The 27,983-nt window shown below is 50.6% G+C and overlaps 1 protein-coding gene across 1 annotated transcript; it reads right to left on the bottom strand.

The window, feature by feature from the left end:
• Positions 1-529: 529 nt before the first annotated feature.
• On the bottom strand, positions 530-26,023 carry TMPRSS13 (transmembrane serine protease 13). The gene is made up of 13 exons (XM_019716186.3): positions 25,900-26,023; positions 15,435-15,639; positions 14,949-15,053; positions 12,246-12,368; positions 11,195-11,324; positions 9,293-9,385; positions 8,342-8,385; positions 6,867-7,029; positions 5,909-6,081; positions 3,199-3,297; positions 1,863-2,005; positions 1,557-1,709; positions 530-838 (listed from the first exon to the last, which is right to left on the bottom strand). Exons 1-13 carry the CDS (start codon positions 25,918-25,920, stop codon positions 812-814), a joined length of 1,479 nt encoding a protein of 492 aa, XP_019571745.2. The 5' UTR covers positions 25,921-26,023; the 3' UTR covers positions 530-811.
• Between the last annotated feature and the right edge of the window lie 1,960 nt (positions 26,024-27,983).

Here is a 27,983-nt window from a genome sequence, read left to right as displayed (position 1 = left end):
AGGACTCTAGAGCGGCACAGTTTCTATGAGTCTCTCAGAGTTCTTGGAGTGACTGATGCTGGCTCTCCTAGCTCCAGGAATTTTTGGAGAATCTTTTAAAATATATCTACTTCTATTTCTTAAATATAAAAATAAAATGAAATCCACCCCCAGCAGCCTGCGGCTAAACAAGAAGAATGAGCCCTGTTCATAGCCGTCGGCATGGACGGCTGCAGTGCAGTCACCCGTCCACATCCACAGCACCGGCCGGAGGTCTGAGAGAACAGGATGCTTGTAAGGCCAACAGGAACATCTTCCTGTTAGGGACAGTCCAGGCTCCCCAACGAAACCCGTTACTGTTCCTGGACAGTGATGGTGTCACCTAGGCTGCCAGGTGGCTGCTCATTCTGGGCTAGTCTCTGAGTCAAGGTCAGAGGAGCAAGAATTCCTGATGTGAGGGTCTTCCAGGCCCTTCCCGGGGCTCTACCTCCTCCATCTATTGTAGACACCCCTGTAGAGACCTCCACAATGCCCAAACTGTTGTCTTCGGTTTACTACTTCCAGCCTGGGATTTGGGAAGAGCTGATAACTCTCCTGGTTTCTGAAGAACTTGGGAGAGCAATACACAACACACACACACACACACACACACACACACAACACACACACACACACACACGCGCATGTGCATATTTCCAGAGGCAGCAGACAGTGGAGATGGCAGTAACAAAGGTGTCTGGTGTCTTTTCGCCCAGATGACGTTGCAAACGGCCCAGTCACTTTGGCCAGTCTTTGCAGCAGTCAGCGCTGTGAGGTGGACCAGGACAGCTACTTAGGATTTCCGGAAGCGTACCTCACTCTGAGGAAGGGAACAGGGAGAATAGCGTGAGGGTTTGCCTGGTGAACCCATAATGCAGATACAAAGGTGGGGATTCAGAGCCTAAAATTCAGTCCACCTGTCACCTGGCACCGCCCCTCAAAGAAGACGCACAATAAAGGGAAAAAGATGGAAGCAGCTTCTAAGAGACCCACATTCTGGATTTCAGGAGCAGCCTTTCTCTATCCCCATCTGAGCTCTCTACTGTTCCACCCTTGCCCAGGCAGAGAAGGGAAGGGCATAGCATGTCTGCTTTACAGATAAGACAGTAGGCCCAGGGAAGGTAGGGGCTGAGCTGGGTCAGCAGAAGTGGGGGTGAATCCCCACTTTGACTTCAGGTCCCCATGGGACCAACTTTCTGCCAAAGAGGGGAGGCCTCCTACCCTCAGTGGTGTACCCACAACTCAACCATCACTGAGAGCGAAGAGTAATATTGGGGCCGGCACTCAGTGTAGGCTCACCCCTTTTCAAACACTTTGAGCTCTGTTCTGCAGGAAGAAGAGAAGGAAAGGAACACAGGAAGCTGGGGTTGGACCCATACTGGATTCTTGTTCTGGTCTTCTGCACTGTGTGAACACCCCCAAATACGAGGGCAAGAGGGAACCTCAGCCGAGACCCTGGGGAAAGCCTGGACCTTCTTCCAGGTACCCTGCCTCTGGGAGTCCCCACGGCTTGGCGAGTGCTCCGTGCGAGCTCTCACCTCCATCTTGCTGTAGATCCAAGGAAGGAGTTCTGTCACTTTGGTGTACACACCAGGTTTGTTTCTCTGGCCACAGCCCGTGCCCCAGCTGGTGACTCCTGCCAGGTACCAGCGGTTGTTCTGCTCACAGACCAGGGGGCCCCCACTGTCTCCCTACAAGGGAGAACATGCACATCAGCAGGGTGGGAGAGCTGGTCCTTGAGCAGAAAATTGTGGGCACACGATTCCCACTCCAATCCCAACACCCCAACCTCCCCCCACCCCCCGGGGTCCTGGAACATAAGCACCACCCAGAAGCAGCCCCACCTGGCAAGAGTCTCTGCCTCCCCGAAGGTCCCCAGCGCACATCATCCTTGGGGTAAGGTAACTGTCATAGACCGAGTAGTCGTTGCACTTCCTGTAGTCAATGAGGCTGACCTGCACCTCCCGGAGGAAGGGGGATGTCTTCTCTTCAGTGAGGTGGACAGAGGAGAGAGAGGAGGGGAAGGGACTAAGACTCTGCGCAGCTCTGTGGCCGTCTAGCTGCCCCTCAGCACCAGACTCACAGCTTCCTGGGAGTGGAGGGCACCATTCCCGTGCTTGGCCGCTCAGAACACATGGGCACACACACGCTTGCAGCAGACAGAGCTCACCACATATAACAAAGACATACACATACATGGACAAACTCACAGCCTATCAAGCTAGCTTGCACGTTGCACAATGCTTTTCTGTACTCAAAGCACTACCCAATATATCATTTCATTTGTTTTCAGTAACTATGTGCCCTTAACATGTATAATTAACCCATTTACAGGTAAAGATGTTCAGAATTACAGAAGTGACTTGCCCACAGTTACACAGCTAGTCAGTTATGGACCCAAGCACAGAAAAAGCTGCTCCCCAGCCAGCCAGCACTCCACCACACTGAGCAGAGAACATGGCCTAAGTCTCACAGCTGGCCAGCCAGGCCGTGGCACGCTCCGGTCTCATATAAACGACCCAACAGAGCCGACCTCAGACAAGGCCACTCTGTGACCATGATAAGCTGGGGCAAAACACAACCATTTCATGATCTGGTTAAGTATAGACGACAACAAGGTCATTCACTGTGCAAACCACAACAGTACCAAACACCCCCTCCCAGACAACAGGAGTGGCTGCTGCTTCTTTACCAAGCACGGCTTTAGACCCAGTCTATTCATAACTTCCAGATGAGATTCTTTGGAGACCCAATCATGGACTTATCCTGCTTCCTAAAAGAATCCAATCTAAAGAAACGATCCACTTCCTTGAACCCCCCCCCCCCCCCGCAAACCACCCAAGTCCTGTGCTGAGTCCTTTCTAATACCTCTTATCAAAAGTGCCATGGTTCTCCATGGTGTCCTTCAGTGCAATGAGCAATGAACCCAACTTGCTCAACTATAAGGGTTTCCTTGAGGGTCTTGGCTGGAGGGCATTGTCATAATAACTGCTTTTACATATACACAGGTATATACACACACATTCACATCCCATGAATCTATATACCCAAACCCTCATCTACATAGGACCTTACCTATCTACCCTGACACATCATCCCCGCACACTCCACACAGATACACACGTATACAGGCACACACATGCACACACAAACACAGAGTCTGGCATCTCTCCCTCTCACCATCTGTCTCCTTGGTCTTGCCAAAGCCTGTGATCCAGCAGGTCTCATTGAGGGTGAAGGTCTGTCCATGCATGGGGAGGCAGGCAGGGTGGATGTGAGCTGCAACAAGACCTCAAGGCATCAGTGAAGGGACAAGGTTAGAGGTTTAGGTGGAGGGGCAGGAGTATCAATATCCTAGGAGGCCCCTTCTTGTCCCCAGGGTAGTCCTGAATCTTCCAGGGCCTCAGACTAACCGATCACTTTATCTTGACCCCCAGCCTTCACGGTGCTGCTGGAGTCCCCCCAAAACATTCTGACTTCAGTGGATGCCATGTGGGCAGAAGAATGTGCCTTGGGAGCTCCCCTGTACCAAATGGATACTGAGTGACTGAGGGTCTCTCCTGGCTGAGCCTCCTCCCTGCATGTCCACCAGAGCCAGGAGCTGCAGCAGGCTAAGTCTCATGTATTATGGCCGTGGTGTCTCAGTGGAGTGTCCAGTCTGGTCTGGGAAGGGTACCTGCTGGTTGGCCAGGGCGCAAGGCGGGGTGAGACCATACCTCTCCCCGCTGGAAGAGCATACCCTTAGGGGCACAGCCCACAAAACAGCTGCTCACTTGCTCCCATGATCAATAACAATTAGAAGGTGCTGTTGTGTACCACTTCATAAGCTCCTCTGAGGACTGGTGTCCCTAGATGGACTGGGGCAACAACCACCAAAGTCCAATTTGCAACAACAAAATATTAGTTGATAGATAGAATGTTTGTAGTGTTCTCAGTTGTTTGTTTTGTTCACTGCAGCTTCCTACACTTAGAATAGGGCCTGACACATATAAAGTGTTCAACAAATATTAAAAGAAAGAGAGACAGGAGGGAGGGAGAATGAATATTAAATTCTCTTATAAACTGGGCTTTAAGCACTGGTATCTAACACACCTGTCTGCTAGAGAGTAAACACATCAAAATAAATGAAGGAATAGCGTCAATTGTTAACAAAAAAAGCAAAACATGATTTCTTAAAATATTCTATTTTTGAGACATAGAGCCTTGAAAATATGTAACTGTTATATATTCCACTAATTTTTATGGGGGAATTAAATTTACCAGTGAGTTTTCCTGAGTTTTCTTAGTACTGTGACTTCAAAGTGCTCAGCCTGCCATATGAGTGTAAGAAAACTTGCCCTGATTTCTAAACCAATCAGGGAACATGGCCTGACCACAGGGCTACATAAACCTGAGCTGCGATTCTCAGACAGCGATCTGCTTCCTGCCCAGTGGCCTAGCAGAATCTGGAAAGGGACTGCCATAGTCTGAAAAGCATATGCAATATTGTAATACTTTTATGTGTGTTTTTTTCATTTGGTTATTAAAATTATTTAATTTGATTTGGAATTCCAAATAATATTAAGGGGGTAAGGGTGGTGGGAGGTAGCATACGAATGGTTAGCCAAATGGAGCCTGGGTTTTACAAGGTTGGTAAGGCCTGTATTGGTCCTGCAGACTGACTTCCCCCTTTCATGTGTGTATGAGGGGCAGGGCAAGGGCTGACGGGCACCCCTTACCTTATAGTTCTGGGTAGTACAGACAAGGCTGGAGGGAGCAGGAGAACAGATTTCTTGCCCACTAGTGGGCGTGGTTCTGGGACAACCCTGCCCCACTGAGCTCTGCCAAGATTTCTTCCTCCTCATACCACCCTGATGAGCTAACTACTGACTCACTGACACTGCCTCCATAACTAATGTGCCAGGAAAGACCAGCTCATAGGCCAAGAGCACGAGAAAGGCTGGACTAACCAGAGAGCCTTCCAAGGCTTCCAAAAATCCCAGTCCACCATAGCTGTCCTCCCCCAGGCAGGCCTCCCTAGCCTGCCAAGACTGATTATGTGCCCCTGTCTGTGCCACCATGGCTTCCCCAGCTCCCCTCAGCATCGCATCATTGGTCTCTACTGGCTGTCTTTGTGTGTGTCACCATTGTGTTCTATTTGCAATTGCCAACTACAGAACCCACAAAAAGTGGACACTCAGTATTGGATAAGTGAATAAATGAGTGAATGAATGAATTAATGAAGGCTTCTTTGGTCTCCTGATAATTTCAGTAGTATTTCCATCATGCAGCCTCATTTGGTCCTCAGCTCCATCCTGATGGCAATTGGTTGTTTGAATGTGTACTCATCTTGTGTCTTCAACTGCAGTGTTAGCACTTGCCAGCTGAGAGCCCAGTGAGAAGAGCGTTGTTTGGGAGGTAGACTGACCTGGATCCAGTCCTGGAGCTGCCCCTTATTGCTCCATGGCCTCTGATAATTATCTCTCTACAGCTCCAGCTCCTCGTATGTAAAGTGAAGCTAATAATAGTACTTGCTGCACAGGAGTGGTTGTGAAGAGTAAATGAAATCATAGATGTAATATGCCTACACCAGTGTCTGGCCCCTGTTAAGTGCCCAGTGAATACCACTGAAACAATTTAATCTATTTATATTGACGATATTGTATCCAAGCCCTGGCTCTGTCACCAATTTGCAATGTAAGATGTGTCATTTAGGGCAAACTTATTTCCGACCTCTGGGCTTCAGTTCCCCCGACTGTAAAATAGCGATGTTCCATTAAGTGATCTCTGAGTCTGACTTGCGCCATGCTGAGGCTCTGGGACCCCGACAGACGCTGCCAAGTGCAAGGGCTGGGCCCCAAAGGCTGTTAGGATGAGCCAGGGTGGGGTGGACAGGCGTTGATTCACTCACCAGACAGGGTCAGGGGCTTGGAGAGCCGCACGAGGGCGATGTCGTAGTCGTCCTCCTCGTCGCTGTAGTTGCCGTTGATGATGATCTGGGCAATGGAGGAGGCCTCAGGAAGCTGGCGCAGGTTGTTGGTGCCTGCGTACACCTTCCAACCCTCCAGGACCTTCTCCTTGGTCCTGCAAGAGCCCCAGGAGAGCATGGTCCACTCACCCGCCTGGCAGAGCCCACCGGCAGCATCTGCTACACACGGGAGCTGCAACCCTGGACACCAGCTGGGGGGCAGGAGGATGGATGAAATGACCTCCGGAGGGAGCCCTCTATTTTAGCGCAGGGGTCCCAAACAATCCCCTCTCTCGAAAAAGCCATTCTGCACTGGCTCTCTGCACCTTACAACAGAAAGGGGGTGGGGATGAATAGGATCTCTGTAAGCAGGCACTCCACTGTCTCCTCTGCACACCACTAAGGATCAAATAAGGTGGGCAGGACACATCTCAATGGTATTGTCCTCAGCAGAAACGGAGCTTAGGCCCCTGAGTCCTTTCTTGTCTATGAACTCAAAGGGACAAGCCTAGCTGGTGACTGTCAGAAGCTGGCTGCATTACAACCCCTCCCCTCAAACCTTCATCCCTCAGTTCATGGGACAGTGGCCCTGATTTCCTGGGCTCCTCTCCTGTAAGTTACAGGAAGCAGTGACAAACCCAAAGCCTTTTTATTTCAGCTTGTTCTTCAGAGGCAGGCTCCCAAGTCCTTCCTCCTGCCTGCCTCGTTCTCCTTAGGGGCCATCAAGCAAAGGCATTTTCTTGTTCTGGGCCTAGCAAATCATGCCCCTGGCCATGCAAATGCCGCCTGGCCCTCACCAAGCCCTCCTCCACGGAGGAGAGAGAAATCACGCTGTGATCAGCCCTTCCTGGAGATCCCGAACCCCAGCAGCGTTGCATCACCGGCCCCCTCAGGCACTTACACAAAGAAGCAGTGGGCAGCGGTGAGCACCCACTGGGCGTCGATCAGCGTGCCCCCACAAACGTGGGTGGTGCCGTAGTGCAGACTGACTTGCCAAGGCCACTTGCTCTCTGGGGCCAGTGCCCCTCCCACGATCCGCCCCGTCATGGCCCTCAGTCCACAGTCTGGGGGGAAGCAGAAGAGACAATCTGTGAACTCTGCTTCTCTCAGAGCCCTGCCATGCTCCCTGGGCCCAGGGCAGGCCTGGGCAGCCTGGTCCTGAAGGCACCCACCCACCCGTGGACGCCACTTTGCTCACTTAATCTGATCCACAGTAGCCGTTTCCTGCCAAAGCAGAGCTCCCACATGGTGGTTAGCTTTCTGGGATCCTCCAGTGGGAATTTGGATCCAGGCAGGTTCCTCTTTCCTCGCACTCATTCATTCTTTCATTAATTTGATAAATGCTTCCTAAGTGCCCCATGCTCTGGGCTTGAGCTAGACATCAGGGTCACAATGGTGACTCTCAGGACTGCCCTCAGGAAGTCAGGTAGATCAAGTCTACATGACATGAATTGATTGGCGCTGTGATGGGGATTTCTACCGTCTCCAAACAAAGGAGAAATCAGCTTCCCGTGATGCACAGGTAGGTTTGTGCCCACTTGGTTCCCCAGTGGGGCATTTAGTGCTATTGGGGGTGCTTCATTCTAAGGGAACATTTCCAAACATGTTCTGGAGTGAGTCATTCCCCCAAAACCACGAAGAAAGAGGGCAGCTCTTGGAGCTTGTTCAGACGTGTGTTCTTTTCTCTTTGAAGGGGGAGAGAGTGAGGAGCCAGAGGTGGTCTGAGGGGGTAGTCACTCTGTCCTTAGCACCGTGTGACTGGCCCACTCAGAGTAGCACTGCTGCCTGCTCATTACTGAGAGCACAGCATTGTGGACCAATTAACACCTTGGGTTTTGGGGTCAGACTCGTGGTCAAATACCATCTCCTCACCTACCAGAAGTCTGACCTTAAGCAAAATGAACATTTCAATCTCTTTTCAATAAGTGGACAATAACGGCACCTGCCTTGTGAGAATTAAATGAATCATATTTGTAAAGAGATAGGCACAGTGCTTTGTACATAGAATGTGCTCAGTAAAGTTTGACTCTAAGTCTAGATTTCAATCTAATTCTTTGTCTATTGGTATAGGAGCTTTAGTCGGCCCAGACCTGCTCTCCCAGGCCTCTGTCCCCTGCCCAGAATCCAGAAGACTTGAATGGCTTCCTTGGTATGAGCGAGGTTACTGGGCAGAAAGGTCAGGAGAAAGGGAAATGCTGTGCTGGAACTGCCCCAGTGCTTTACCGGGGTCCTAGCCCTGAAGCAAGCCTGCTGGCTAAGCCCTTCTTCCTAGTGGACCCCCAGGGCTGACCATCTCCCCCAAAGAGGTCCCACCCCTCTGCCCTATGACTCCCACCCCACACAGGCCACAATCCAGGATGAAGAGCATCTTCTTACGGGAACAATGGAGAGAGACATACCGCTGGGAAGGACATTCAGACCTGAAGGAAAAAAGACAGAAGGTAGGAAAAAGGTACATTAGCCACCTCCTCTAGGAAGCCTTCTCTGATTGAATTCTGCTCAGTACCTGTCCCATTTCTTTTGCACAAGAAAATGGAGATTCTGACCTTCTCCCCATTGCTGGGTATAGGCCCTCCCAGTGCTTTCTCCAGGAGTAGGGATGGCTTAGTGCAAAGCATCTCCACACTTTTTCCCACCCCCCACTTTCTAGTGGATGATTGCACACATTGGTCAGATAAACATGCTTTGAAATCATGATTCCGTTGTCCCAGCACCTTTCCACAATTAAACAGGTGGCCTAATGCTCCTCTGACAGAGTACCTCAATGCTCACCAGCAACGATACATGCAAACCACTTAGCACAAAGCAGGCATCCAGAACGCAGCTAATTCACTTCCCTTCCCTCCCCACCCCTTCTCCCAGAGCCCTGTTTTTTCTGTCATCTCCCAAGGTAAATACTGGTGGAGCGTCCCCCCAACCTCTCCCTCAGTGGGGTCATGACAGAGGAGGCTGGTGCCTCCCAGGTGGGCCTCCTGCCCCTGACCACGGGCACCTGACACTCCCCTGCTGCTGTTCCTCCTCCCCACCCCAAGCTCACTCCCCACAGCAGTGTTCACTCCAAATGCCTGGCTGACTGGAGGCCCCAAAGTTTGTTAATTGTCTCTGGCAACCAGGTAAACTCTTGGGGACACCCCTGACCTTGAGGTGCTTTCTGCACCAAGCCTCAATAAGAAGTTAGGAGGCAGGGGGCAAATAAGTTCTGTTTCTGAGATGCTCCTGACATTCATGATGGACTCCTAGAGGCTGGGTCCCAGAAAGTCCAAAGGGGTGCAGGGAGTCCCTGCACTGCCTCAGTCCCCTGCTCACAGACAGGCAGCCCGGCCATACCTGTAGAGGCTTTCCTGGACAGTGGAGTTGTATTCAGAGATCGAGAAACTGCTGGTAAAATCCCTGTGGGCCACCTCTGTTGTCCGATAAGCACTGCAAGGGAAGAGAGAGGAAAAATAAGCCCCCTTGACATAGAGTCCACTCCCAGTCCTCCAGCTGGCATGAGTCCTGGCCAGCCCTGCTGACGGAGGACAGAGGCTGTGGTCTGACGTCACCCAAATATCCCCCCACTGCCCTCCATTAGCCCTGTGTGTTAGCCCAGTAGTTCCCAATGTGTGGTCCCCACCCAGACTGGCAGTATTAGCACCGCCTGAGAATTTATAAGAAATGCAAATTCTTGGGCCCTACCCGAGACTTACCGAATAAGGAGCTTGGGTTCTGTGTTTTAACAGGCTCTCCAGGTGATAATGATGCACGATCAAGTTTGACAAACACTGATCTAGCCCTTTTCTATCCAAACTGTGATCCGTGGACCAGCAGCAGGAGCATCACCCTGGCCCTGCTGAGCCAGACTCTGCATCTTAAAGGTCCTCATTAACATGAGGTTTGCATATATTAAAGTTTGTGAATCCTTTACGCACTCACTGGATGTCACAGCACAATGTGCCTAAGAATCACTTCAGGTGTTTGCTAAGCAGGTTCTAAATACTAATCCCAGAGATTATGATTTGAGGTGCATTTTAACAAGCACCCCAGGTCACTGTGATGTGGGCGACCCATGGACCACTACCCCCACTATCCGTGCTGCTCTTGTGTGCATTCCTAGAACATGGACACTCTTGCATGAGAGTGTGCCCTTGTGCGTGCTGTTCCAGTCTCTGCTCTCCTCCCAGCGCAGTCAGGCATCCCCTTCATTGTGTGCCCATAGAGCTTTGCACATATCTTATCATTACACGCACATTATGCTATAATGATTGGTTTAAGCCTCTCTCACCCACCCCATACTAGACGTTCTCCAACAGCAGGGATCTTGTCTTGCTCCTTTGTGTGTGGGTGCCACAAATTAAAAGCTCAATGAATGTTCTTTGACTAAATGACACTATCTACTGAAACCTGAGGGAGGCTAAGACTTGCATAAGGTCATATTAACTCCATAATAAAAGATATCCATGGTCTTCCGACTATAGCACCAAGATCTCCCTTTCACAAATGGAAACTCTGAGGCTGAGATGGGGATGGAGAACTGGTTCTAAGTCCCAGCCCCCAAGCCTGGTTTTCTAGGTGCTTGTACAGAGAGCCCACAGTGAGATCCTAAACCCTTCTCCCCACAACCTCACACACATTGGTGAGCCACAAAACTAGTTGGCTTGAAAATTCTGACCAAGAGGGAGGAAGCAGGTGACCATGTGGCCTGCAAATCAGGACTCCTTCAAGCCAGAAGGTCATTGTCCACCTTTCCCCTCCTCCACCTACCAGCATCAACTTCTTTGTTTAAAATCTTTAGACAAAAATTCTTATGACTGGACCACAGCGGCCCATCCCATTCCCATTTGATGAGTTCTAGCCCAAGCACAACTGCTATAGCTCAAAGTCCAGTGAAGGTTTCCAAAAGCAGAAGAAGAAGACGAGACCTGCCCACATGCCTCCCCATCTCACAGGACTACCTTGACCATTAAACGTGACAGTGGGCACGGGTGTGCTTGGATGCAAAGAACAAGACAGGAGAGTGATCCTATTGCAGATCTACAAAGAATTACTTTGGCCTCATGGAAATAGCTTGCCCCAGACTCATAAGATCCCAGGGCCACTGCCTCTTTGAATAAGTCAAGGGTGTCCTGAGCTAATGACCTCAACCCTGGTCCCCAAGATTCTCTTCAATATGGGATTCCTGCAATGAGCCTGAGACACCCTTGCAAACGGCCCAAGACATCCCTGAAGCCAGGACCCTGGGGGAAGGTGTACCTCTGAAAACCCAGCTGCTGGCAGGTCTTCACTGAGTAGGAATTGTTCCAGCTGTCGCTGCAGACCGGAATCCACTGATGGGAGGATCCAGAGTAGACTTTAAGAAGAGATTTGTCCCAGTCAAACCTCACTGCAGGGCAAGAAAAGGGAAAGGAAGGTCTTCAGCACCCAGGAAGCTCCAAGTTCTTGGGGAGTCAGCTGAGAAAGCCTCTGAGATGCTGCTGTCTTGAGGCTCCTTGCTGAGGCCTTGGAAACACCCAGGAGCTTGGCCTGGGAGGTGATGATCATAGCCAGTGCTCAGAAGCACAAGACACTCAGTAAGAGCAGAGCCAAGGTGCTGGGGTCGGGCTGAAAGCTCTCCATCTGACAGGATCCAGGGGGCCATTGCTGGGAGAAGGGGCAGGCACTGCCAGGGGCCATCACTCCTACAGGGCAGTGACATGCCCAAACGAGAGCATGACAAGGGGAATAAAGTTTATGATCTGACAGTGCTCACGGGACAGGCTCAGTCACAGATGGATGCAATCGTGGGTGAGGATACATGTAAACACATAGGTACAATGGATTGGACGTGCACCCACATCAGGCCTATACATGCACATGGGAAAGCCACCGAGGACCAGAGCTCAATGACATCTTTGCGCTCACCTAAGCCACCCATTTACAAACTGACCTTCATGAAACCATAAAGATGGAAGTCAGCTCCTCTGCTGGCCAAAGAGGAGAGGCACAATGACGACGCTCTGGACCCCACACCTGCCTCCAGCCAGAGAAGATTTGTTTTGCTCAGTCTGATAGTTGGGAATTGTCAGATTTTATTCGAGAACCACCAAGTTTGTCCAACCCACTCATTTTGCAGATTAGGAAACTGAGGCTCAGAGAAGGTAAGAGAATTGCCCCAGTCACAAAGCACTCAAAGCCAGGTTTCAAACACAGCCTTCTGTGATTAGAATACAGTTCCTTTGATTCTCTGTCCATTGCCTCCCATTTGAGTTTGCAGTCACCGGAGTACACACATGCACACACGCACACTTATGCCCCGCTTGCTTACCACAGCCCAGCTCATCGCTCTTCATCTTGCAGTCCACCACTCCATCACAGCGCATAGAGTGCATGGGGCATCTTTCTACCGGCTCCTTGTACTTGATTCCTGTGTGGCCCCGCCAGAAATGGACTGGAGAAAACGAAGCAGACAGCTGTGTCACTGACAGCCCCAGAGAAACAAGACACTGAGCAGCCCAAGGCCCTGGGGGTTCTGAGACACCGACCTGCAATCCCTCTTGGACTCTGGGGCTCTCGTCCCCCATCTGTATGGAGAGAAAGGCTGCTCAGGAATGCTCCAGAATGCTCCAGAAAGCTCCTGCAAGCAGGGCAGCACCAGGCAGACTAGAGCAGCCACCCAGAGAAAGAGAAGGAGACAGAGAAGGAGGGAGGTGTGGCGGTAGGCACTACTTTGGGAGCGCCCCTGCCCTACATGCTGGCCAGAGTAGTGGCCAAAAAACCACTTCCTCCAGCATTCCAGAGCCCCTTCTCAGAACCCTTTGTCTCTGTGCTTTGCAAGCGTCAAAGCAGAGAAATTTCTAAATCCACAGTCACACACGTGCAACCACTACCTGCCCTGTTTTCTCAAAGGTGGTCCCACCAACCTCAGGAGCTCCTGGATTTTCTTCCTCCTCCTCCTCTCCCCTAAACAAAGGATGTCTCCTATGCTCAGTTATTGCCCTATCAGTTGTCTTTATGCCTTTCAATGTCTTCCCACTCAACAAGCAACTCTAGGTGGCTGATTCCCTGATGTACAATCTTTACAAACCATCTGTAAAAATCAGCCTCATGACTCCCTCTGTCTCTAATACCTATTTCTTTCCAAACTAGGAACTGTCATCCCTCCTGCCTGGATATACTTCACCTTGAATGCCAAAGAAACCTGAGTTCTGACTATTCACCCTGCCTCTTGCCTACCACCGACTCCTGGCCCTGACCCCCAACTTCGCCCCCTGGCCCCACCAGGCTCTCAGTCACCCAAGGCAAAGGTCACCGTTGTGTGACTGCTCCTTCTAGGTCCAGACACCAATCCCTCCTGATCTCTTGGATGCGCCCTCTTCTCCATGCCCTGGTCTTCCCCATCCCCACGCCCTGTGCACGGAGCCTCCCGGAATCACCCGGATGTGTAGTGGGGAGAGCTCAGGATGGGAAGTCGGGGCTGACCTCTAGTTCTGACCCCCTGCTGGCCTAGCTGCTCAGTGACCACCTCCCCGGGTGGGAGGTCTGAGGTCAAAGGACTTCAGGAAATGTTGTGAATCACACCGAGAGCTATAACTAATCAGGGAGCCTGCCCTCAGATGCCACCTTACCCCTCCACAGGTTGTTTTCTACTGTTCTCAGTGGACTGCAGGGAGTCCCACTGGGGCAATACCTTACGTGGGGAAGGGAGGGAGAGCAGGGCAGTGAGTTCCAGAGGAGGGTCACATGGATACCATGTGACAGGCACCATGCCGAGGCCTTTACATGTATTGTGACAGTGACGCCTCCTCCTTGTCAGGCAAGTGGGGAAAGCGAGGCTCGGGAAGTCAAGCTGGTCACATAGCTGGAAAGTGGCAGAGCCGGGATGCTTCGGCAAGTCTGTCTGGTACGAAAGCTGTATTCTTAACCAGCACACAACTCCCCGGAGCAGCCCTCTTCCTCAAAGAGCTCTGCAGCCAGGTGTTTCTATGTCATCACCCACTCCACTCTTTACCACATGCTGCCTCTTTAATGGAATGCTTACCCCTCATCCAGGCATTTACAGCTGTCTACAACGTAGCCATGTTTTACCCAAGCAAAGAGACAGTCTCCAGTTCCCTAAATGTATATTCTCGTCTCTGGTTAGTGGGTCCCTTCCCTCTCCGCATGCTGACCTTGCCCATCTGCCCCACGTTTCCCGCAGCTGCTCATCCCACTCAGAGGCCCTGTCCCCGATTCTCTCCCGTTTTCCAGTTCCTCTTCTCGCCCCACAGCCTTCATGAGCTGGCCTCTGCCTCCCCAGGCCACACAGCTGTCACCTGTTCCTGACAGACACACTCACACACATTTGGCCTGCATTCTTACCCGCTATGTCTCCCAGAAGACTGTAATCTCCCTGAGGACCGGGCGGTATGATGTGTGTTCCCCCCTTTGCTTCCTCCTAAAGTCTCCCATTGTTCTGGGTTCATGTGAACACACTGGCAGAGAGCCCGGGGACATGTCCTGAGTGTCTTTTCCAAAGGGGGGGGGGAATCGTGGGTGCCTGAACTGCTGAACACTTTATCCTGTTGACAGAAAATGCCTGAAAGACTTTTCTTAATGAGGGTTTTTTATGTTTGTTTTTTTTAATGAGTAGCATTTTTAGAGTGGAATTTTGTGCCAGGCATTGTGCCATTATCTCACTTATTCCTCAAAACCCAGTGAAGTCCTTATGAGAGTTTACTGGGCACATAGTAAGTTGAATGAATGAACAAATGAATTTTATCCCCTATGAAGATGCAGAAACTGAGCTCTGGGTGACCTAAACTGCCGGGGTAAGCTGCACAGTGAGAAGCACAGATGGAACCCAAGCCCAGGTTCCTCTGACTTCCCAAGCTCTTAACCCAGTACCATTTGCAGGAGTGGCCCTCTGTGGACATGGTAGCTGGGTAAGGGTATGTTCCCCAGTCTTCTCTCCCTGGCGTGTGTCCCATCCCCAGACACCGCTCCACCCGGCAGTGACCACGGCCAGTCCTGCTCCCTCCGTTAAACTCACAGAGAATGATGAGCGACACCACCAGGACGATGAGGAGGAGGACACAGCCAATGAGTGGCAGCCGCTTCTGGCCCTCCTGCCAGGTGAACTTGGGCAGGCTGACACCTAGGAGCGGGGCGATAGCAGGGAAAGGTGAGGCTGTGAGAGAGGAATCCAGCCCAGTAGTGCCTAACCAGGAGCCCGTGCCCTGGAAATCTGCACTCTGACGCAGACTGTGCAGCCTCCAAAGTGACACCTGCTTTGTTGGTTGGGTTCCTAGCCCCTCCCCCATTCGCCCCAATGTTCCACTGTCTGGGGTTTGCATGTAATGGTTCCTTCCTGCCCTCACCCCCCCAGATCTCCCACTGCCACCTCTGCCCATTCTCCCTCCTCCCACACATTATTATCCAGGGGGTAGAGGAGCAGAGAGTGCCAACTACAAGATTTCCTCCCCACCCATGGACTGCTTCTCTGTTCCTCTTGCATTCCCTGCAGCATCCCCCTTACCTGGGCTTTCACTGGTGGCCCTCGTGGCTGGTGCTGACGTAGCAGGAGCTGCCCGGACAGGTACAGCCCCCACTGGTGTTGCTCTAACAAGGTACACTCTGGTTGGAGACGATGTTGTGGAGGCAGGCCTGGCAGATGATGACCTGGACGGTGATGCCCGGGCTGGGGCTGTCCGGGCTGGAGACATCCTTGCTGGGGAAGCATTCTGAAAGCAGAGTGAAGGCATCCCTTAGGCTGTTCCCCTGCCAACCCACCCAACTGTCAGCCCTGCTGAGCTAGGAAAGAAACACTCTGGGGCAAGCAGCTAGGGGGTGAGCAGAGCCCCCAGACAGGGAAGCATCTGAGAAGACGTGAGTGTCCAAAGATAAAATGAAGTTCAAAGAGCCTGCTGTCTCCAGCTCCCTACAGTCTCTCCCCATCACAGCCATTGCAGAGATGGGCAGAGGGCAGTGGGCCATCTGCCTGGATCTTGGGAGCACCCGCTTTGGCCACACATGTCTAGGGACCCTCAAAGAAGAGGCTGCTGGACTGGCCCTTCACTCTGAGAGTCGCTCAAGGAGATGTGGTCCCCTGTGGGAGAAGTAACCAGCCTTTCCACCCTCTTCACTTCCACTTCCCTACATCCTGCCCTTTTCTTTTGTGTATGTGTTAGGTTATAAAATATTGGTTTTACTATGAGCTGTTGTCAAAAAGCATGAAAAGACTACTTAAGAAAAGCCCCAACCTGCCTTATACTCCACCATTCTCAGTAACCCCAGAATTCACACACACATGCACCGGTACATCAAGGAAACTGGAAAGGCAGGATGTAGGAAGAGAAGAAGGTATAGGCTGGGATATGATTCCACCACCCGTGGACGAAATCCTTAATCCTACTCAGCCGTAGGATTTATTAATTTATATTTGGTACTTTAATGTATAGTTATAGAGGACTTGACATGCTCTAAGTGGCTTATGTGTATTTACTCGTTTAATCCGCAGAACTCTATGAGGTAGGAACATTTATTATACCCATTTTGCATAGGGGAAGACAGAGAAAGAGAGGCTTAGCAAATTGATGAAAATAGCAGAGCCAAGCTGTGAGCCCAGCAAGTCAAGCTCTGGAGGCAATGCTTTAACCACTAGGCTTTGCTGCCCCTTATGGGAGGGGTGCATGAGATGATGCAGCAGCCGGCCATAGCAGACAATCGATGCATGCCCGTCCTGTTGTCCCCTGGAAAGCCTGAGCCTTTGGGTGCTCTACATCTGGAAGAGGGAGCCAGTGGGCAGTCAGGGCTTATGGAAAGGGTTTGAGCAGCCTCAGGTGACTGTCAAGTCCTGGTCTGTAAGACCTCCACTGCCTGTCACCAGTTTAGTCATCTTCTCACCTCCTCTGGCTCCTAACATCTAACTCTTCACCTTCCTTCACACCATCTTTGCCTCCTCTAGCCCCCCTCTAGAAGCCCCCGGAGCTGCAGCAGGAGCTGGGAACTGACCTGGCCCAGGGGTCACATCTGACCCTCATTATAACTTCTGCTGAACACTGACTGGCTGCTCAGGAGGGCAGGTCTCCCAGGAACAGCAGGAATAGTGGAGGAAGCACACCCTGCTTGGGGACCCTGCGTTGGGGACACAGTCATCAGGGCTGCACGGAGGAGACAGGACCTGGACTTCTGGCACCTCTGTCTCCTCCCTCACCTTCCACTGTGCTTACAAGTGTTTGACATTATTATTGAGCTGACCAGTTCATAGAAAGTCCTCCTCATTAGAACATCCAGTCCGCGTCAGCACCATCAACCCTACCACATAAGCTTTTTTTAAAAATTCCCTCTTCTAAGAATCAGAGATAATTGATTTGGTCACTTCCTCGTTTTTCTGGGGATGGTGGGACGACATTGGGCTCGCCAGAAGCAGAGGCCAGAAGCCACTCTCCCAGGGAGCCACTGGGGTTAATTAATGGATGTGGATAAATGCACACGAGTCCTGATGCCCCAGCCAGCTGAGCCGGGACCTAAGGCGGCTGCTTGCTGCTGCTGAACCAAACGAACCAGAGCTCAGATTTCCATCTCACCCTCATTGTCTAGAGACCAGATTTCCATAAAATGAAAACAAACTAGCCCCTGGAAACCTCACAGGACTGGGCGAGGAGGCATGGTGAGGAAATGCGGAAGCATAGAATGCATCTGTTGACAGCACTGGCTTTGAAGTCAGGCAGACTTGGGTCCCAGTCCTAGGCCTAGCAGTGTGACCTTGGGCAAGCCACTTAACTTTCTATTTTCTTTTTCTTTCTCTTAATCTATAGAATAGGATTAATAATCCTGAGGATTCAATGAGATAAATAGGAAAGCCCTCTCCTCTGCCTGCCACACAGCAGCTGGACAGGCAATGGTCGTTCCTCTCCACCTTCGCATCGGCACACACAGCGCCAACAGTGCTGAGATTTAACAGCCATGGGGCATGGCCAAAGGGCTCAAGGGTGGTGTGAGCTCATCTTAGGGAGAAAAGAGGATGCTGGACAAAGGCCAGCCTAAGCTCCTTCAATGAGAGGGATGAGCCCCGGCTGTGTAGGGCCCTGTGTTTCCCACCAGTGGTGGCTTGGGCCTCGGCATCTGCCCAGGACCCTGGCATTGTGGCACTCAACTGGCCTCTCAGACCTCCATCCCTGTCACATTCTTACTATAAGTATTCCCCAGTCTCGGGGGAAATGCGCATCATTCCATACAATAAAATGATAACAGCTCACAAAACTTTGGAGTTTACAACAAACTTCCATGTCTCTAGCCTCATGAGGTCTTCACTCCATTCTTGAGAAGTTGGTGTTTTTAGAAGCCCATCTTACAGATGAGCAAACCCAACCAGAGCTTAGATTGCTCAGAATCCCATAGTCAGGAATCTGGCCCAAGCCTGTGTACATCTCGAGGCAGCAGCAAGAGCCCCCTGGCGCAGTCTTCTCCCTGGAACCTGTGCACAGGGGCTCATTCTGCATTAGTGCCGTGGCTTGAGAACTGTGGCCGGGCCCTTGCAGGGCTGGGAGCACCACGGGAAGCCTGGGGGTGGGGCTGGGGGTGCCCACAGGAATCTCCGTCTTGTGGTACTTTCCACTGGGAGCCAGGGTTGGGCCCTGTGACCTGCCAGAAGCAAGCAGAGCCTGGTGGATGGGACCAGCAGAGTCACAGTCATCAAGCACACTCTATGCCAGCTGGACAAGTGACTTAACCTCTTTACACCTCAGTTCCCTTATCTGTATGGTGAGCTAATCACTTTGTTTCATAGCATTGCAGTGATAGATAATACGTGTAAAGGAAGGACTTGGTGACTATTAACTGTGATGGTGGGTGTGTGTTTATGTGTTTGTCTGTAAAAGATGCTGGGCTAGAAATGGAAAAATATGTGTTCAAATATGACTTCATCCATTCCCAACTGGGTGACCTTGGGCAAGTAAGTTCACATCTCAGTGTCTTCACACATGTAAAATGAACCCAATCCTGTTGCCGTCCCCCAGATAACAAAGAATAAACATGAAGGAGCCTGGTGTATAATTGTGTGCTACCATAGTAAAGATAAGAGCCCACCAGGCACTTTACTTGATCCCATTTCAACCTCATAGCAGCTCTTTGTGGTTCATATTTTTAACCTTATTATACAGATTTTGAAACTGAGGTCCAAGTTGGTTAAGAACACGCCCAAATTCACATCTCAGGTAGGAGCACATAGTCTCGACCAACAGTCTCTGAACACCCACAGTAACGTCCTTCATTTTTTTGGCGCTCACAATTTTCCAAGAGCTTTCACACTCATTACTTCATTTGATTCTCACAAGCCTTCCATTTAGCCAGCTGGACAGGTATTATTATTCCCAGTTTATACACAAGGTGAGGAAATTGGAGTTCAGAGGGAGTAACGAGCATGCCTAATGCCCCTCAACTGACTGGTGGTCTTGTAGGGACTCTCACAATCTTCTGCTATCCAGTCAGGAGCTCAGGCTATCTCCATCTAGACGGGCCCATGATCCTGGTCCTGTTACCCCATCGTGATGGGCAGGAACTAAGGGGCCAACCTGAAGGAAAGAGAGCTGAAAGGCAGGGAGAAACCCAGAGGAAGACAATGGGAAGACTTGGGAGAGGCTGGAGCAGCAGGAGGGAGTTAGAGCAGAGAGGGAAATGGTAGTGGGTGGGCACAGTGGAAAGGCAGGGGCAACCAGAAAGGCAGAGACCTAAACCTTGTTTGTCCCTCTCTCCAATGCTTGTTCTACTTGCAGGCAGTTCCCAATGTGCCCACCCACAGCCTCAGCCAGCAGGAAGCAGGGAGGAGAGGCCCTGGGGTCCAGGCAGGACACCTACCTGGGTCCCTCTTCTCTGAGTCTGGAGGCAGGTGGGATATGGACCCAGAGAGCCAGAAGGACGGACTCTTTGGCTCTTTGGCTCTGAGTCTCAGTTGCCCTCTATAAAGTCTCTCACAGTTGGGAAGTATGGGGTGTGGGGATGGAGGGAAAACTGGGGTGGGAACAGAAAGGGCAATATTCAAGAAAAAGCCAGAGGCCCAGGAGGCCCTGGCATCAGTAGAGCGGGTGCTGTGGTGTCAGAGCTGGTAAGAGGCGGGTGGAGAGTTTCTGGCCCCACAGACCACGGCAAGAAGAGAATCCTGGGACCCCAAGTCCCACATGAGAACTGCCCATGTGAGGAGCTGCAAACTCCAGCAGGGAGAGCAAGATGGAAGGGCTGCCCCAAGTCCAGAGGAAAGCAGCCACCAGTGTGCAGTTCTCTGCTTCAGCCCCTTGAATCTGAACCTCAACCCAAACCATGGCAGAAGCTTGGGAGAGTTCTCATTTTCTAGGACCACAGAATAGGATATTCCACAGCCATCCTGCTTTACCCATTTCACAGTCTGCCACCTGACTCTGCTGGAAGTTCTTCCTGATGTCTAACCTATGACAGCAGTAATTCATTTCATTTCCTCAATTCTTGGGGAGCAATGCTGAGACTCCAGCCTCCCTTCCTAGAGGCCCGACCTCACCCTCAGAGCAGATACCTTGAGCACATGGGGAATAGGGAAGGGAGAAGACTTCTTGCTCAAGGTCCCTAGATAGAAGGGGCATACCCAAGACCAGAACCGTCCCAACTCCTTTGTCAGTGACCAGAAGATCCAGGAATGGGACTCAGATGACCAACTCTTTGGCCATGGCTTCAGGCTCTCCACAAGCTGCCTGTAGACCAGAGGCTTCTCAACCTGCCCGGGGTGGGGAGGGGGGCAGGTGGACAGGGCAGAGCCAGAGCATAGGTAACTTTGGGCCATTTCCTTGGCATAGTATTGCCAGTCATTCTTTCCTGGCCCTGTCTCTCCTCCCCACCCACCCTGGAGTGGTCTCTGGGGTTACCCCCTGGGGTAATACAGTCTTGAGCCCTCACCATGTCATGGACCAGCCCTACACCCCAGGCTGTCACTGCTACCACCTACCTGTGCCTGTGTAGCTCCCAGGGGTCCCCACTCCAAACTCATCCAGCCCCCTCAAGATGATCTGGGCCAGGAAGTGTCATGGCTGGAAGACAGGCGGGGCAGTGGGCCACAGGAAGGCAGGGAGAGTGCTGAAAAGAGCCGTCCCCATGCCAGGGCTCTTTCCAAGCCCTTTCCTGAACAGGAGTTGGTAAAGATTATCATTCCCATTTTATGGAGAAGGAAATAGAGGCCCAAAACATTTGTGTTGCTTTGCCCAAAGTCGCTCAGGTATGTCTTAGAGCATAACAGGGATGAAAACCCAAGGCTCCTGTACCTGGTTCAATACTCTCTATGCCACAGCTTCCAGGGGTAGGTTCCCCACCCCAAGGTGAATGGGGCATTTTTATGATTTCTTGTGGCAGACTCTGCCCCGTGGACGCTTACCTGGTGGGGGATGGGAGTAAGTTAACAAGCCACCGAGTGTGTCCCACTGAGACCTCTCTGGGTCTCCTGCAGGCCCAGCTAGCAATGTCACTGATGAGAGGCTGTGCTGAGTGATGTCACAGCCACCTCACGGATTGCTTCACCACAGTGGCTATGTGGGTGGTTATTGCCATGGATTGAGTCCCAGGCTTTGCACATAGACTGTTCTCCAACCTGCTACACCTGCAGCAGCAGCAGAAACCAACACATCTTCATGGCCCAAGGTCAGGTCCATCAGAGACACTTCAAGTCCAGCCCAAGGTGCCTGGGCCTCACGCCTCAACCCTGGGCCCCCCTTCATAAAGCCCTACCCCAGATCAGGCTGGGCATATGACAGGCTGTCACAGCTGGAAGGCTCTTGAAAACCTTCTAGTTCAACCCTTTATCCTACTGATGAGGCAAGTAAGGCCCAGAAAGGCCCTAAGGTCACACAGCCAGCTGGAGGCAGTGCCAGGACCAGAACCCTGATCTTGCAGCTTCCGTCCTTGCACAGCACTGTGCCCTGCCGCTGCCAGGGTAAGGGGACCAGGCTCTGCCAGAAACAATCCCTCACCAGCCCTAAGCCCCTACGGCAGTTTTTGTCTCTCAATGATCCTGAGTACTGAGAATTTTCAAAGGGGTGGGAATAGGCAGGACCCTGGGCCGACACCCTAACCCTTTAAGCTAGGTAGAAGTGGAAGCACTAGGGGCACCAGGAAAGCTCAGGAGCTCCCTTTGATGGGACCTAACAAGGCCCCCTGCCTGTTGGGAGCCTAGGGAGCCCCTGGGCCGTGGGGCAGGGGAGGCCTGAACCCATTCCAGTGTGGACTGGCCTGGACTGAACTGGCCTCCGTGGAACTGGTCTGGACTGGACTGGACCAGATCATGGCTTCTTTCCCATTCTCACTGCTTAACTAGGCTTCATTGTACCTCTTGGTACATAGGGCTCCCTCCTGCTCTCCCCTCCCTGAACCCAGAGAAACCCCACAGATATGGACTCCCCTCAGAACACAGGCAGATTCCCCATCACCTCCTCCCACCCAGTGTTAACCACAGGGACCTCCTTCAGCCTGAAATCAAACTGGGCTCCAAACTAAGAAGCCAGAGCCACGAGGCCTCTCTTGCCCCAGGTATGGGAGACACAAGGGCATCTTGCTTCTGCTCCTACGTACATGTGTGATCTAGGGGATAGTCACATCCCTCTCTGGATCTCAGCTCCTTAACGTACAAAAGGAGGGGGTTGGACAATCAGCTCTTTTCCAGCAGGGCTCCACAGAGCATTCAAGGTTCTATGGAGATGCCTGGGAGACCAGATTAGTAGGCAAAGGGCTCTGAGTCCTTTACCCCACTTCAAACAGAGAAGATTCATTTCTCGGTTGTATACAATGAGCTCCACATAAGATTTCATTTCAACAAAGCCTGCTGCTACATAGAGCTTGAAAATTGCTGGCCTGGGTGAGCACTAAAGTTCCTTCTAGTTTATGATGCCTCCTATACTCATGAAAAAGTCTGGGGTTTCCCGTTAGAACAGAATCAAAACACCTCCTTGCTCACTCATTCATTCATCAAATAGTTTAAAGAACATTGAGTGACCATAGTTGCCAAGCAAATAATATTTGACTGCCCAGGAACTCGCTGCCTCAGTTTCTTCCCATGTGTTGACAGAGTTCAGGGCTGGTACATTATGGGGGCTATCTGGACATTCCAGGTATTGCTTCCCTGTAAGAGGAGCCAGCCTCCACCTGGTGCTGCCAAGGCCTCCACGTGGCTGACAAAGGCCAGGGTTCCCGGAGCTGGCTTCCTTCATGCCTCCCACCCAGCACCCTGCCTGCCTGGCTGGGCACAGTCCACCTCTGTTGTTGCTGTACCAAGAAGAAGCTGTTTTGCCAAAATAAGACACGTAAGCTAAGTGGCTATTGTTACATCAGTCAGCCTTCCCGCCCAGCTCCCCAGCCTGGAGCCCCATAAACACACTCCCACACATTTGTGCTCATGTTTGCTAAGTCACAGGGACAATGCAGGGGGCAGCAGGGAGAGATGGGCCAGATGGAAGTCTGCTCAGCACCAAAAACAACATGAAACATACAGGTCTCAGGTGAGAGCAGCATGCCTGCAAGGGGCAAAGGGCAGATGTCAGGGATTCTGGGGATCTCTGCACTATGAGGTCTGGGGGATGGCAGAGTCACCTGAACCTACTAGTCTGTCATCTTGGGGAATCTGCCCAGCCTCCTCTGGGGAAGGCACCTCATCAGGACCAGCCCGGGGACCCCAGCCATTCTTCAGTCCATAGCATCTGTGGTCCTAGACTAATTGAGAACCTGTTCCTCTTTCAAACCCAGTATAAGAAAAGTCACTGCAAAGGATTGTTGCTTTATCAGTGGGCCTACTTCAGTCTTTCTTTAATAAACATTGTACTTCTTTAAGCATGTGGAATGGGACTCACTTTGAAACAACACAAAATACACATTATTTTTCAAGAACAAGTGCACATAGCCAGTGTGGTGTACCTGTAATTCCATTCTGTATAATTTCAGAGACTGTCACAGAACCACAAAAGGGTGTCTGAGAGCAATTTGTCCAACCCTTTGCTTTAACAGGTAGAAAAACAGAAGCATGGAGAGAAGATATTTGTCCAGTGTTTTTTGAGGATCCTGGACCAGTCTTACATGTGAAAGACACTATCCTAAGACTCCTTCAAGTAGATACTATTTTTATTCCATTTTGCAGAAAAAGAAACTAAGGTACAAAAGGTTAAATGATTTGCCCAAAGTCATAGCTGACCTGGAACTCAGTCAGCGTTCTGTCTACCACATCATGCAGCTTCTGTTGTGAATACAGAGAAGCCGAAAGCCTTCTCCACCCCTTTTCCAAGATCTTCCTGAAGATCCAACCAGCTCACACAAGGGCTTCATCAGGCTTACGTCCACTGGCCACCATCTTTCTCACTATTTTATGGAGCTGAAGAACAAAAACTGCAGTGCATCTCTGCAATGAAGCCCTCAGGGAAAAGGCATGATCTTAGAGGACCAGTTACTCCCAGTCGGCTCCCACTCAGTTCAATCAGCTTTAAGAAGTCTGCTGTGATATGATTAAGAGCCTCAGGCAGCTCTCCCTGCCCCACCTCAGGCTCAGTATCTTGGAGTTTCCGCCTTAAACAAGGGGGCAAATTTAAGAACTTTAAATAAGGAAGCAGTGGTTCACTTCTTTCGTAAGTTAGGACTGTCTCCCAGAATGAACGCAGCACTTACCACACCATTTGATACTTATTCTACCAATAATGAAAAGCCTGCTCTCCACCCTATGCCCCTCCAGTGACCTTTCATGTTGGGCCCTGACTCTGGACAGATGTGCCTCCTAGGCAGGTATCCCTCTGTCACGCTGCCCAGGAAGTGCCCTTACCACCCTTCAGACAGCTCAGCCCTTCTCACTCTTTGTGTTTATGGACCCAACACGTTGACTCCCAGCAAGTTACCAAGGAACATGGTTGCGAGTGTGGGTTCAATCTCTGCATGCCCCAGACAAAACTCCATTCTCTCTGTATACCACCCTTATTGCTTACCCGAGGCTGCAATGAGCCCCAGAGGCCTAGGACAAAATGACATTGATGGGGTAGGGACATGAACCAAGGAGATCACAGCAAACGGCAGAGGAGAAAGCCTGAGAAAGAAAAGTCAAGATGTGGGAGGTGATAGTAAAGGTTGCAGAAACATATCTGGGGTTCAGAATGGACCACAAGCCAACTATAAGCCAGAACATAGGCTGAACTCATCCTTCTGAAACCCAGCATTGCCCATTCTTCCCAGAGTCCCAGATTCTACCAAATCAGTAAAAAAAAAAAAAAGAAGGTGAAAGGGAGTAGAAAATAAGACCTAAGGAGAGGTTAGAGGCCAAAAGAAATGTCCCTCAAGAAAAGAAAGCTGAGGCACAGTTGAACAAAATCTTTGGAAGCTTTCACATGTATATGCTTTTCCACAGAGCACCTTTAGCAGCTCTCTACCACCACCAAGAGCAGAAGAAGAGGAAAGGAACCTGAACTGTAGCAGAAGGAATTATGGATAAACATAAGGAAACACTTTCCAAGCATGAATTTTATTAACCATGAAAATAAGTGACCCAAGGATGGCAAAAAATCCCCTTGAAGATCTTAAATGTATAGAGTGACATATTTTAGGATGGATTATGAGTCTAGTGAGGGGGTCGCCAAGATAACGTAGAAGCCCAGTTAGAATGCTAAGGTTCCATATTCTCAGACCAGCAAAGGTGGTGATCTAACAGCATAGATGTCCTGGCAGAGGTGCTCATAGGCCACAGAGCGGAAGCTCAGAATTCAGCTGCACTGCCCTGGGGTGTTTCCTGACCAGACTCCAAAGCCCATCAGCTTCTCTCTCCTTCCTAGAAGTCCCTCCTAGGAATCATGGGAAAGAGGCCAAGCGATCTTGATCCTAAGTAGTTTCAAACTACAAAAACTGCATTCAATTTCCCCCCCGCCCCAAACCTGAGGCACACAGGTGGCAGTCCCCACCTATCTCCAAGCCACATCCCTGCTTCCTCAGCTCTAGGAGGTTCTGGCCCGAGGCCCACAGACACTCACCGGGTGGCTGTCCCTTTCCATGTTCTCCCCAGGGCTGAGGCTTCCAGGCTCAGCTGATATCGACAGGAAGATCCATGTTGGCCCCTGGCTTCCCGGGCATGTGGGGAAAAGGGGCTGGAGGGCTGAGGGCCAGCCCCCGACAGATGGGGCGGGGAGCCAGTTGGGATGTGTGAGGTAATCCCAGGTACAAACAACACGGCAAAACTAGCCAGACCTGTCCCTCACCCCTCCTCCGAGGCCATCCCAGTTACTCAGCGAATACCACACGAGTGTGAAGCTACCTTTACTCCTGAAACGGCCCCCACAGAGTCAGCTGTGGGGAAACCCCGAGTTCTAGAGCGCTTCTTTCAGAGGGGGCTCTGAGAGAAAGGGCCCAGGCCCTGTGAAGACAGTCTACACTCAGTCAATCTGAGCCCCTAAAACAGGTACTCCTGAGCCCCCTAAGATATGACCCTGTCCCAAAAGGGGTGTCTAAGGCCAGGGATCAGAGCCCCACCCAGGGCAAAACCGTATGAACCTTTCATCTCCAAGAATCACGTGTCTAAATCCCAATCGGGGCACATGGATGGCAATTTTTTTTTCTGAACTTTGTTTCTACAAAAACTCTTAAACAAATTTAAATCAAATGAGCTGTAATTATGTACATAATAAATTCTCTATTGAAAATAATAAAATGCTATGAAACAACACTTGAAAACCAATCAAATAAAATTTATAAATATCTGAATGGAAACTGTTCCAAGAAATATTGGGCTGTCTCATGGTCCCACACCTATGCCGCATTCTGACCCTCAGAGTCACAAGAAATAGAAGAGCTGCCATGAGAGGGGTGCTCAGCACCTTCAAACCCAGCAGAACTGTTGCTGAAAACTGCAGAAGTAAGCTATGGGAACAACTTGCCTGACTGAGCATTTGGGGGCATGAAGATCAGAGAACTGCGGACTTTTTAGAGATTGAAGGAAGCGAAGGAAGCTCAGAGAGCATCTAGTGATTCAGTCTCTTCATGTTACAGGTGGAGAAGCAATCTGCACGAGTCACATCTAACAAACAGCAGCAGCAGCCGTAATAATAAGGTGCTGGTGTCCTACTGAATGCTTTCCATACAGCAATGTGCTTCATCCTGACAACAATTCCACTCATCCACCCTTCACTCACGTATTCAACAGCTCTTTATGGGGTGCTTCTGATATGCCTGACTGCTCTAGGTGCTGGAGATACAGTGTACAAAATAGACAAAGACCCCTGCCCTGTGTCCCTAGCATTCAGGGTGGGGATGGGGCAGACAAAAATAAATAAACAGATGACAGATGATAGATAGATAGATAGATAGATAGATAGATAGATAGATAGATAGATAGATACATACATACATACATACATACATACATACATACATACATACACACATACATACATACATAGATGATAGATAGATATCGTCATGGCTGCTCGCTCCTGGGCTGTGAAAGCATTCACAAGGCAGGTAGAAATACAGAAGGAAGATTTATTAAAGTACGAGAAGGGTCAGCTGGGCAGAGTCTGCTGGAAACTGCTGCTGCTGCATCAAGTCTTTGTTTCATCTCAAGTTGTACATTTTCTAACCAGGATGTAAGTTGCTTCAGTTGCTTCAGTAGTGTAATTTTCTATTGAGTTCGGCTTTGTTCATTGGGGTGGGGGAAACAGTTAAACTGGCTATAGCAACCTTTGCATATGTTATGTAGATTTAAGTTGGAGCCAGGAGTGGATTCCATACAGATACAAAAACCTCTCCCAAGTCACGGGGTCTGCATGGCCGAAGTAAACAGAACTATTGAAACTGGTCTGCACAGTAAATGTACAGCAAGCAGAGCCATTGAGTCCTGGCCGAGAGGAGGCAAAGAAAAGAAAGTTTTCAAAAAGTCCCAAGTTAAATTACACTTGTTAAATCGAATTATACCAGAGATCCAAATCTCAAAATAGAATATTTAGTGCCACCATTACAGTCCCCCCTGTCTCATCAAGAGAGATGATAGATAATACAGTACAGGTGCTACAGAGAAAAACAAAGCAGGGAAGAGGATCAAGGGGAGTGGGGTGGGAGTTAC

The sequence above is a fragment of the Rhinolophus sinicus genome, chromosome 14 (assembly GCF_057876585.1).
Source record: "Rhinolophus sinicus isolate RSI-liver-muscle chromosome 14, RSI-T2T, whole genome shotgun sequence".
NCBI classification, from domain to species: Eukaryota; Metazoa; Chordata; class Mammalia; order Chiroptera; family Rhinolophidae; genus Rhinolophus; species Rhinolophus sinicus.
The sequence above is the reverse complement of the archived record's forward strand: the minus strand, read 5'-3'. Positions and strand labels throughout refer to the sequence as shown.